The sequence below is a fragment of the Bos javanicus genome, chromosome 2 (assembly GCF_032452875.1).
Source record: "Bos javanicus breed banteng chromosome 2, ARS-OSU_banteng_1.0, whole genome shotgun sequence".
Lineage (NCBI taxonomy): Eukaryota > Metazoa > Chordata > Mammalia > Artiodactyla > Bovidae > Bos > Bos javanicus.
The window spans coordinates 64,734,306-64,747,859 of record NC_083869.1 but is presented as its reverse complement, the minus strand read 5'-3'; the positions used below and the strand labels follow the sequence as shown (position 1 = coordinate 64,747,859).

The window sequence follows — 13,554 nt, the reverse complement described above, 5'->3', positions numbered from 1 at the left end:
TCTCTTCTTGTTCCCCTCATGGTCACTTTCTTTGTGAAACCATCTCCTTTTATGTCCTCTGTTGCGAAGCCTTAACATTCATCCCAGAGGTTCACTCAGTGCACTCAACATTTAGTGAAGCTCACTTTTTTAGAATTTTTGCACTGATAGTGTTCAGAGGCCAGTAAGTCAAGGCCTTTGTCCTTATGAAAATAAAAGCCAAAGCAAGCAAGTACAGAGTAGGAATCAACCCTCACTTCCTTATAACAGGCTATGTGTACCCTCAACAATAATGTGGACAGGAAGCACACCATGACACATAAACCAGTAAGCGTGAGTATTGCATCAAAGAGCAAAAGTAAAAAACATCCCTCAAATGATTTGGGAACGAAGAACAAACACGCAAGAAAAAAAAAAATACGGTGTATTATAAAGAAACATTTAAATATAGATTGGGACCTGGTAAGCCAGGTATGTGTAGGAGATTGGGGGGCAGGGTGGTTATTCCAGGACCACTTTCAAAGCATATTGATTTAGAAACAGGACTGAAAGGATGCCTTCACATATTTGCATAGGCTGTTCCTTCTGGCTGGCATTTATACTCTCCCTTATCCACCTAATAAACTCCTATTCATTTGTTTTGAGGCACATGGACGCATTATTTCCTTTGCTAGGTTTTCTCCAGGTACCTCGTCCAATAGAGGTGCCCCCTACTCTGCCCATCCCCAGCCTCCATAGACTCTCATATGCCCCTCACCGTATCACTCTGTTCTTTCCATGGCACTTGCAGACTGAACTGTTGACAAACACATTTTACCGCTGAATCCCCAACACTAGCAAACTCTTGATGTTCCGAACTTGTTAACTGAATAAAGAGGAGTGGCAGCGGGTGGGATAAGGGTGGGTAGAAGAGCATTTTGAATGGAGGAATGACATACAAAATGGAACAGTTGAAGGAAAACCTATGTCATGCTCTGTCGAGTGAGAATGTTTCTGCTTGGCTAGAGTGGAGAATTTGTGTCAGGGAAAAAAAGAAAAATGAGGCTGTTGAGGGTAAAGCAAGTCCATAGAGGGCCTTGGATGCATTGTGAAGAGGAGAAAATCACATCGCGCCATAACCCTGAAGATTCTTCCTCGTCTCCTCTGCTGCTCTTAACTTGATTCCAAACCAACCTCTTGTGGAGCATCTCATCATTTCAAGCCCTGCCCTGCAGGAGTTGCGTGGTCTTTCAAAGTGTCCCTTCATTCTCAGAGAGGCCACTTTCTGCGCCTCAGACAAGTTAACATCCTTTACAGGGCTCAGTGTGTAAGACAGGATCTCTGCTGCACATTCTGTGTTTTCATGCTGACAGGTGTCCATAATGAAGCCAGCATGGTCCTTCTGATCATGCCGGCCGACAGACCACTGCTGGTGGGCACTCCACCATCTGGACCCTGACAGTCCTCAGCATCCCTGAAGCATCACCACACTGCTCCACCTGCTGTTCTGTGGGTCTACAGGGCAGGGCTTGGAGGCTGCCTCTGTGACCAGCACACAAGCAGCTCAAGGTCAGAAACTCATAAGGCAAAGCTACAACCTAGCAGTATGGGAAACCAGGTAGCTGCACTAAACTTGTATGGCTGTCCCTGCCTCTTCTCTTCACTCCCTCATGGCTTGTGTCTTAAGAGAGGCACAGGTCAATCAACATGAAACCCTTCCATAATCAGAACTCAGACTCACTGTTCCATCCTTCACCCAATCCCTCACTCACTCACCTACTCCTCCCATATTTCTGTCCATATCATTCTAATGTCCCCTTGATGACTTCTACTTTTTATCTCACTTTATTGTCTATATTTTGAAAGTACCCAAGAGATAGATATGTAGATCTTTTAAAAAGCAAAATGCATGCATGCTAAGTCACTGCAGTTCTGTCTGACCCTTTGTGAACCTATGGATTCTAGCCTACTAGGCTCCTCCATCCATGGGATTCTCCCAGCAAGAATCCTGGAGTGAGTTGCCATGCCCTCTTCCAGGGGATCTTCCCCACCCAAGGATTGACCCCACATCTTTTATGTCTCCTGCATTGGCAGGCAGGTTCTTTACTACCAGCTCCACGTGGAAAGTCCCATAAAGGAAAATAAATACATTTTAAAATGTTTAACATGACTAGCATTTCCCAATTTCTCTGAATGGCCAAATACCTAGAGGAGATGGCTTTGGGCTGGCTGTTTGATGGTTCAGTTCTGGGTACTTCTGTGAGGCTGTGTTCATTTTGCAATGGCAAGTTCTAAGGTAACAAAGAATATAAATGCCTAAAAAAGTCTCTGCTTCTCAGAAACTAAAAATTAAGGATTAAAAATATGAGTTGGGTACCTAGGTACAAGGGATTGATACAAAAATATACATAAGTGGACAGAAAAAGGCATGGTCTTTGAATCAGGAAAATCATAGTTTTATTGTGGTTAGAAGCCTCTCCCTCAAGGGTGGTATCATCAAGATGGTGACACAAGTCATTCCTGAATTTAGTCCCTCTCACAAGAAGATCAGCTAGTAACACCAACATAGGTGAGACACACCCGTGAAAGTCCCAAAAGATGGAGGTAAGATGGAAGCTCCCCTCTAGACCACAGAGATTGATAAGGCCCTCATTAGAAGGGTAAGAGTAATGGCTATATACTGATCCCGTCACCCCTTCCCTGGAAGCACAGCAGCACACTGAGAGGCCCCCGGGGCCTGTGGTTTCTCCAGTGAGATACAAAAAGCCCAAGGTGCACAGCATTGTGAGTCACTCCCTTGGAGGCACAGTTGGGTCTCAGCCCACGGCTATCACATCGTGGGGCTGGGGCGGGAGATGCGGGGAAGGGCTAACAGTAACCAGGACTTGGGTCTTAGCACACCAATTTCCTCTTAATGGTGGAGGAGGAGATCCCAGCCAGTGACTTGGCTCATCTGCAGAGCCTAGCTGGTCACCTCATCTGGCCAGAGTGCTTGATGCAGAATTCTGCCTAGTCTGATCCCCAAACAACAAGCTGTGCTGGTCTTGAGGCCTGTTCTGCTGCACCACCAGGCAGGGAAGCAGGCTCCTACTGTTAAGAATAGCCCTCAGTTATACCTGATCAGGAAGCATAACCAGAGCACCTGGAAGGCTGAGTGCCCTACCTTCTAGCTGCACTTGCAGGGACGCCTGAGTAGAAAAGCCAGCCAATAGCTCTGTCCATCCACAGAACCAACTCAGTGGCTCTGCCTGACCAGGGAGCTCAGGGAATAGTTTTGCCTGACCTTGGTTCCCCAGGCAGTGAGAGATACCAGCTGTTCCATAGCCTTCGCCAGGTTGGGAAGCAATTGTTACTATACCTCTTAACTACTGAGTATAATGCCAAACTAGGAATCCTGACAGCAAATATAAGCAACTATGGAGCCCATTCTACAGCTGCACTTGAGCAAGAACCAAACCAGCAGTTCTAGTCAACTATTCCCAATCAGTGGCACTCCTGAACTCAGGGCTCAGGCAGTGGCTTCATCCAAATAGAGACCCTGAGAGCAAGCTCCATTAGTCCAAGGATGCTACCAGCTGACCTGTCAGAATCTCAAGATGAACAGGCAGATGGACTGCCTCTGACTAAAAGTGAAAGAAAGTGTCAGTTGCTCAGTCATGTCTGACTCTTTGTGATCCCATGGTCTATCCATGGAATTCTCCAGACAAGAATACTGGAGTGGATTGCCATTTCCTTCTCCAGGGGGTCTTCCTGACCCAGGGATCAAACCCAGGTCTCCTGCATTGCAAGCAGATTCTTTACCATCTGAGCTACCAGGGAAGCCCTCTAACCAAGGGAATCTATAAAGTCTGTAAGTGGAAACTGCTTTCTTAAATATACAGATACCAATGCAAAGAGTCAAAGATCACAAAGAATCAGGTAAACATGATGCCATCAAAAGAAACTAATAAAGCTCTAAAAACTAACCTTGAAGAAATAGAGATCTATTATGTACTGCCTGACAAAACATTCTGAATAATCCTCTTAAAGAAGTTTAGTAAACTACAAGGTCACACAGGCAACTAAATAAAATTTGGAAAATAATGCATAAACAAAATGAGAAGTTTAACAAGGAAACAGAAACCATCCAAAAAAACCAAACAAATTCTGTAACTGAAGAATACACTGTCTAAACTGAAAAATTCAATAAATAACTTCAACAGCAGACTCAACCAAGCACAAGAATTAGAAAATAGGTCATTTTGAAATTATCCAGTCATTTGAGCAAAAACAAACAAAAAAATCAAAAGAGTATAAAAGTCTATGGGGCTTAGGGGACACACTCAAGAGAAACAATATATTCATTATGGTTAAGGACTGTTTCTGCTATAATGAACCAGTAAAATCTGGAGGAGGTGATGATATATGCAAATGCACAATCAAGAATATCAGAAGTGAGAGAGATAAAGACTTTACTGAACAAACAAAAGCTAATAACCATCACCACTAAACCCGCCTAACAAAAAAAGCTACAGGATGTTCTTCCAGAGGAAATAAAATAATGCTCACTAACATCATAAAGGTGTATGAATGGAGGTATAATACTCACTGGTAACTGGAAGTTATATAACAGTATATACATAGACAAAGTCAGATTATCTAATATTGTGATGGTGTTGCATAGTTTACTGACAACTCTAGATTAAAACTTTTTAAAAAAAGTATGAAAAATAACCATAACTACAATAATTTATTATTGGATACACAATACAAAAATATGTGAACTTTAACACTTATAACCTAAAATGTAACACTTATAACCTAAAATGTGAGAAGGGAGAAGAAAAAGTGTAGAGTTTTATACATGCTATTGAAATTAAGCTGTTATCAGCTTAAAGTAGAATGTTATAAATATATTTTATGTAAGTCTCATGATAACTACAAAGGAAAAATCTGTAGTAGTTATACAAGATTATGATAAACAAAGCATATTGCTACAAAAGTCCTTAAATCACAAATTTAATCATAAGAACAAAGGTTTTACAACACAATTAGAAAACAATGAACAAAATGGCAATAATAAATCCTCACCTACCAATAATTACTTTAAATTCAAAGGGATTAAATTCTCCAATCCAAAGACACAGAATGAAAATTGTAAAAAAAATTAATAATATGCTATTTACAAGAAACTTACCTTAGCTTTAACTACACACATACTGAAAGTGAAGGGATATAATAAGATATTTCAAGCAAGTGGTAAGAAAGCAGGGTTAACTATACTTATATCAGACAAAACAGAGTTGAAACTACAAATGTCCAGAAGAGACTAAGCAGGTCATAATATAATCATAAAGGAGTCAATCAATCAACAATATATGACAATTATAAATATTTATGCACATGGTATTGAAGCATCTAAATATATGAAGCAAATACTAAAAGGAGTAAAAGGAAAAATAAACAGCAATACAGTAATAGTTGGAGACTTTAATATCTTACTTTCACCATTGGATAGGTCATCCTGCAGAGAGAATCCATATGGAAACAGTAAATGTGAATAATACTATAAACCAAACAGACCTAACAAGACACACAGAGAACATTCTATTTAACAACAAAATACACATTCTTCTCAACTGGAAAGATCAATTTCTAGGATAGATCATATGTTGGAATACAAAATGAGTCAGTAAATTTAAAACACTGATATCACACTAAATGTTTTCCAAAAGCAATGATATGAAACTAGAGACCAAAGACAGGAAAAAACAAACAAACAACAACAATAAAAAGAACTCACAAATGCATAAATTAAAATAAAAACAAAACAAAACACATTTCTGAACAACCAATGAACCAAAGAACTGAAAAGAGAAAAAAGTATCTTGAAACAAAAACGGAAACATGACATAAAAAATTATGAGATGCAGTAAAAGAAATTCTAAGAGGGAAGTTTATACTGATAAACACATACATCAGACAAAAGAAAGCTCTCAAATAAATAATTTTGTAGCTTAAGAAACTAGAAAAATAACAAATGAGGCCCAAGAGTAGCAGAAGAGGGACATAATAAAAATTAGAGGAGAAAAACAATAGAAAAGATTAACAAAAGAATAATAAAGATTATCCAGTGAAGAGCTTTTTTTTTTTTTTTTAAAGGATAAATAAAACAGATCAACCCTTAGCTAGGCTAGCTAAGAAAAAAAGAGATGACTCAAGCAAATAACATCATAAACAAAAGAGGAGACATTACAACTTATACATTAGAAATGCAAAAGATCATAAAAGACTACTTTGAACAATGATATACAAATAGCATTTCAATATACTAACAACTAATTATCTGAAAAATAAGCAAAAAAAATCCCATTTACAGTAGTACTGAAAAGAATAAAATACTTAGGAATAAATCTTACCAAGGAGATGTAATATTTCTACAATGAAAACTATAAGACACTACTGAAAGAAACTGAAGATGACACAAATTAGTGGAATGCTTTCTTGAGTTCATAGATTGGAGAAATTAATATCATTAAAATGTCCATACTACTTAAGTCATATATTGATTCAATGCAGCCCTTATCAAGACTCCAGTGGCATTTTTTTTTAAGAAATAGAAAACAAATCCTAAAATTTGTTTGGAATCACAAAAGATGCTACTTGGCAAAGGAGTCCTGAGAAAGAAGAACAGAGCTAGAAGAATAACACTTCCTGATTTAAAATTACATTATAAAGCAATGGAAATCAAAACAGTATGGTACTGGCATAAAAACAGACACAGAGAGCAATGGTATATAATCAAGAATCCTGAAATAAATCCATGCATGATATGGTCACTAATATCTGACATGGGAGCCAAAAACGCTCAATGGAGAAATGACAAGCTCTTCAATGAATGGTGATGGGAAAACTGGATATTCACATTTAAGAGAATTAAACTAAACCCCTATCATATCATTCATAAAAATTAACTCAAATGGATTAACAACTTAAATATAAGACCTGAAACTACAAAATTCCTACAATAAATCATACAGAAAAAAAAAACAAAACCCTCCTGGCCACTGGTCTTGGCAATGATTTTTTGGACATGACACCTAAAGTTTAAGCAACAAAATCAAAAATAAATAAGTGGGACTGTGTCAAACTAAAGAGCTTCTGCACCGCAAAGGAAACCATTAACAAAATAAAAAGACAAACTACAGAATGGGGGAAAATATTTGCAAGTCACATATCTGGTAAGGGGTTAGTATCTAAAGCAAAAAAGGAACTTATATAACTCAAAAGCAAAATATCGAAGCCAATTAAAAAGTGGGCAAAGGATATAAGTCTTTTTTCAAAGAAAATATTCAAAGAACCAACAGGTACATGGAAAGGTGCTCAACATCACTAATCATTAGTTAAATGCAAATCAAAATCATATGGGTTATCACTTTTCCCCTGTTAGAATGCATTATCAAAAAATAAGAGATAACAGTGCTATTAAGGTTGTGGAGAAAAAATAACCCTGTACACTGTTAGTAGGAATATAAATTGGTATAGCCACAATGGAGAACAGTATGGATATGATTCAAATAATTACAAACAGAACTACAATATAATCTAACCATTCCAGTTAAGGGCATACACTCAAGAGAAAGGAAATGACTATACCAAAGAAGCAATTATCTGTACACCACGTTAACTTTAGCATTATTTATAAGAGCCAAAATGGGGAAACGGCCAAAGAGGCCAAACTGTCTTCATAGATGGATAAATGGATAGAGAAAATGTGTTATATATGGTATGTATATTTTCAATTCATAAGATATATTTATATATTTTTAGAGATATATTTATAAATTTATATATATATATAGATGTAGATAATAGAACACTATTCAGCCATAAAAATTATGAAATCTTGCCATTTATGACAATATGGATGGACCGGGAGGACATTATACTAAGTGAAATAATTTGGACAGACAGTAAAAATTGCATGATCTCACTTATACATAGAATTAAAAAAAAAACAACTCATTGAGAGAACAGATTGGTGGGGGATGGGGAGTTGGGGAAACTGTTCTGGAGATTTAATGTATAGCATGGTGACCATAGTTAATAATACTATACTGCATATTTGAAATCTAGGAAATCTTAAAAGCCGTCATCACAAGAAAAAAAAATCTGTACATAGTGAGAGATGTTAATTAGATTTATTGTAATGTCTGTTTTGCAATATACACATATATCAAATCATTATACTGTATACCTTAAACATATACAATGTTATATGTCAGTTATACCTCAATTAAACTAGAAGAATAAAGGCAATTAGATTGTTGCATACAAAAAAACAAACAAAAAGAAACCCACCACTCCCAACATACACAAAATCAAATTCCATTGAAATATACTGAATTAAGATTAAGCCATCAAAGCATACACTGAATACGTATTATGAATGATATTGTGGGTGGGTAAAATGCTACATTCAACATAGCTACTACCCTCAAGGAGATTTCTATTTAGGTGAAATAAAAGTTAATATGACATCCCGAGTTATGGGGGCTCCACTGTGTGACCTCCACCATCAGTACCATGAGAGACTAGGATTCTATAACTGTATACAGGACAATGAATGAACTGCTTATACTGTGGTATAGATTACCAGTACTATGGAAGCTCCAGCAGAGAAGTTCAGTGAGGACCACCATGACTCTGGAAGACCCCTGAATGGCAGGGGAATTAGACTGGTTCTTAGAAAGCAGGGTTCATTGCTTAAGGACAGGTGGAGAGGTGAGTGTGTTGTGTTGTGTAGTGTCCTGTCAAATAAGACTCTTGGAGAGATTTACACTTTGAAAATAAATTCAGGGAAGGAAAAATATATCAGAAGCACAAGAAGAATTTTAAAATTGTCTCATCTCATCTGAAATAATAATATAAAAAAAAACACCAGCAAAAAGAAGTCAATACTCTCAGAAGTGACAGCAAATTTTTACACCGTGGTTCTAAATTGTCAGATTCTCAACTATTTGTGAGAATAATCTACACTATAACATTCTTTGCTTTCTATTTTTGTCCAAAGATATGAGTATAGGATCCTTTGAAATATCAGATAAAAAGGAAAAGAAAAAAAAAAGAAAACTGTGTTAGGCAGAAAATATGAGAATAATGTCCTATCAATATAACGATAACACAGGTGTCCAAAAGAAGACAGGGCAGAATACACAAGAGAGGGGAAACTTGTGAATGCCACGAAGCAAGAGGCTTTCAGAAATGTGTAAACATGGTAGGCTCCTTACTGTGATTATACTGCAGAAGCCCTCTGATCTGATTTGATCACAAGTGGGCCGGTTAATCGAAATGTCAGAGTACAGCATCAGAAAATGATCCTCATGTCCATCTGTGTTCCATGCAAAAGGAGCACAGATGGGAAGGGAAAGGGAGCACCTAGACCCAGACCATGGACTTAAATCTCCACTCTGTCCGTTACCGCTGGGTGACGGAGGCGCTTTGTGCCTAAGTGTCCCCATCTGTAAAATGGGTACAGACACAGTGCCTACCTCACAGGACTACAATGGAGAGTACACTGATGAACACTGTAAGGCTTGGAGAACAGTATTTGACATCATAAGCATTATGTGCTTGTTAAATAACATTCTTTTTTTAATAGGGCCAAGGCTGCTGCTTTTCCAGGGATCCTGCTATTAGATCTTCCAATGTCTTTTTTGGCATCAAACACATGCTAGGTTTTGTTTTTCTTAACAGTGGAACAAGAACTTAAAACCACTTGAGAAGCAACCTGCATGCAGCATGCCTCTACATTTAATATAACTCCTCTTCTCCCACAATTTTTTTTTGTTTTTGCATTAGACACAAATATTATTTGATGCCACTCTTTTAGAGATACGCCTTTACATGCTTTTGAAGCATTCAACTTTGTTTTATAGAAACAGTCCTTTTTGCACCACATTTCATTGGTTTATAATGTACTTAAAATCACATTTTAATTACCAAGACAAATGATAGTCATGTGAGAATGAGTTACAAACATAACTTATTCATAACTCAACTGGTCAGAGAAGTAAGTATTCTTGGTAGAGAGCTCCCTGCTAGTTCAATAAATTGAGAGTGTTATTTAATATGATTTGTAAGTGGCAAAGGTGAGCATTATTTAATCTGACCAGTAAGTTTGAATAAAATTAGAGACTCCAATTCCATTAAGAATGCTACTTTTGGATTTTATTTGCTATACCAGTTTCTTAATTCATCAGAATTAAAAAAAAATTCTTTTAATATAAAGGAACTTCTTAATCTGATTTGTTACTGTCCATAGTCCGAGAGATGCTTTACTGTAAACTGGAACCATTAGAGAAGTTTATGGCCATTCTTAAGATTTAAATTTCAGGTTAGGCTTCTTTTCTTTCCTATCACCAACCTGGTTCTCTTTGTAAGTTTCCAAGAATCTGACAATTAGCCCTTAGAACTAACCCTTTTTATTCCTCCTATATCAGAATATGCTAAATAATATCCAGGTAACCCTCTCATTCTCTATTTTCGAGGGACAAAGAATTAACTACTTTTATAAATTATTTTCTTTTCCACTACTTACAATGTATCTACTAAACTCACAATGTGTTCAACAATCTTCTTTCTGTATCTCTCTTTAGGTAGCTACTTAGATTACATAGAATCATTAGGCTGTATTCAGCAGATGACAATTAATGCAGTTTTTTAAGATAGGATGAAAAATTGTACTGAACCTGTAGTCCATGGGCAGAACCTAAAACATCTATCATACTCAGGACTAGGCATACTGATGGATTTGCTGCACTCACCAGCCATGCCCTCCAACAGACTGGGCTGGACCAGCATGGGGCATAGTTCCAAAGCATCCACACAGACAGGAAACATGCAGAAGAGGTAGGGGTGGAAACCTCTCTTCAGCATATGTAAAGTAACTCTCCAGCTTTCAGAATGAATCTGGGTCATTTATTTCAATCAACAAATAATTACAGAGCTTCCACGGGTGCGATGCAAAACAAACTCAAATTGCTTCTACTTTAGCCCATGCTCCATGATACGCATTTATGCCATCAGAAAGGAAAAAAAAAAAAATCACAGGTCACATGAGGAACAGACCACCTGAAAAGCCAGCAATGATTATGATGTTCTTACATGTTAGAAGCAGGCATCACCCTTATCATTCTACCTGCAGAACTACTAATATTGTCAGCTCATCTTTTACAAATTTCATTTAAATTAGAATGGCTCCTGAAAAGGAGATCCATTTGGGGAGAAATAGTGGTAAGGCTGCAGTCCATGGGGTCGCTAGGAGTCGGACATGACTGAGCGACTTCACTTTCACTTTTCACTTTCATGCATTGGAGAAGGAAATGGCAACCCACTCCAGTGTTCTTGCCTGGAGAATCCCAGGGACCGGGGAGCCTGGTGGGCTGCCATCTCTGGGGTCGCACAGAGTCGGACACGACTGAAGCGACTTAGCAGCAGCAGCAGCAGCAGCAGTGTGTTGGCGGAAAACACCCAATGAATAAATACTGAGTTCTGTTGTTAGAACAAACACCATCCTCTGTCATTTGGATGTGTATTTAAGAACTTTGTGACAGCTAATGAAAACAAACCATCGTGATTCATAAGCAGGGACTAGAGATCCTTACAAGTTATTCCAGAAAAGCCTCAAGTTAAAACAGGCAAAACAGAAAAACTCATGAACATGCAACAGCTGTTAGAAGTAATTACAATATTGGATCTTGATTATAAGAGAGCAAATGAGATACAACTTTTTACAGATCCAAGATTCTCTCTGACCAACATTTATCGTGGCTCAGATCAGGAAACAGAATAGAGAGAGATGATTTTTTTCCACACAATTTGCGACCCATAAATTATGAATTAAGCACTAATAGATAAAGCAGAGAGAAAATTAAGACATGAGATCTATTTTACAATTCAGAGAGCTCTTTTCATTTGTGTGGGGGGTGGATTACATTTTGAAGAGAGGCTTTACCAAACATCTTTCTTTCTCTGACATGAACTACAATTTCTCATTATTTCCCTGAGGAGTCAGGTGAAGATGTTTGTGTCAAAGTTCAGAGGGTAAATTAGCAACACCGTCTCAACCATCTGGAAACATGCTGAACTTTCTAGATGACAGAAATGTTCTACACAAACACTGTCTAATATGGTAGCTGCTGGTCATGTGTGGCTTTTCAACACTTGCAATCTGACGAGTCTGACATAGAAACTTAAATTTAGAATTTCAATAGTGCCATTTGGCTAGTGGCTACAGTACTGGACAGGCTAGTCTAGAGCATATCTCTTTCTCCTTCCCCTTAGCCAATTAGACCAGGCAGCTGGGGTTTATCCTTCACACACTGTACACTGTCCCTGTGAAACCCCACATACTCCATGCCAGCTTGGTCTCAAAAGGGCTCTGAGCGAGGCTCATTGGAGCTTGTTTGACAAATACGCACATTAAGAGGATTTTTTAAAAAAGTAGGCAATGGCAAATATCAGCTTTCTAGACCCCTCTGCCAATCCATGTGTCTTCCTGCACTCAAATATATTTTCTAGCGCTTTCTCAGGGACAGCTTCAAAATGATTCAAATGGTCTGACTTTCCATGAGTTTGCCTGTTATAAAAGCAACTGAAAGAGTTCGGTGAGAACACTTAGACAAAGAGAACCTGTAAAATACTGAGGCAGAGTGGAGGAAGTCTTAGCTTGTGAGGAGGCAGGCTGCCTAGAGAGAGATATGAAAGCACAGCAAACCTTAGCTGTTTTTTTTAATTACAGAGTGTTTGAAATAAAGAAATGCTCTTTGGCCATTACATAAAACTCTGCCTTGCTCATCATGGAGTGCAAACGTACTAATACTGGTTCCCAAAGCAATCAATTATTTTCTGACTCCATTTCCCAGTTTCACTGAGTTAACCAGATGATACCTCTGATTGTTTCCTTTTACCTGTTTATTGTTTGTTGATGCATTCCTTTACGAGTCAGAAATTTAAGAGATGTTCAAATTTTAATGACACCCCTTGAGTGGGGAGAAAATGGATATTCTGAGGCAGTATGTCTTGCCCATGAAGACAGTGGTAACTCCTGAACTTAAGGCACTTCTTGTCAATAGCATTTCAGTAGCGAAGACTGTTTTCCACAAAAACACATACCTGGAGGAGGAGATCAGAAGTTGGTCTGACTCGCTGTTGGAAAAGGATGCTTAGCGTTCGATTCTGTTGTTCCAAATCAAACACTCTTGTTTTCAACTTTACACATTCCTCCCTGAGATCCTGCAAAAAACACATTGAAAGGAAAAAAAAAGTCTATAATTGAAAGATAGCTTTGCATATTATAACCATATTTCATCAGCTATTTCAAACACATTAGTAATAAATACTATTTTTAGCCTTCAAATCCCCAGAAATAAATCACACATAATGTTTTCTTCCACAGCCCATTGTCTGATAGAATTATTAAGTTCAGGAAAGCCAATATAAAAAAAAAAACAACAACAACACAGCACCTTGAAATCAGAAATGCATTAATCTAGCATGCTATTTTTAAAAATGGTAAATCTCAGCGATATAAAGTCAATTTAAGCTTCCACCTAT

General features: G+C 37.8%; 1 protein-coding gene across 5 annotated transcripts in view; it reads right to left on the bottom strand.

The window, feature by feature from the left end:
• NCKAP5 (NCK associated protein 5) overlaps positions 1-13,554 on the bottom strand; it is a 1,114,793-nt gene that overhangs the window by 215,867 nt on the left and 885,372 nt on the right. For all 5 annotated transcript variants that reach the window (XM_061439579.1, XM_061439562.1, XM_061439566.1 and 2 more), the window contains one exon: positions 13,114-13,233. In XM_061439579.1, coding sequence (XP_061295563.1) covers positions 13,114-13,233 — 120 coding nt within the window. The remainder of the gene's footprint in view (positions 1-13,113; positions 13,234-13,554) is intronic.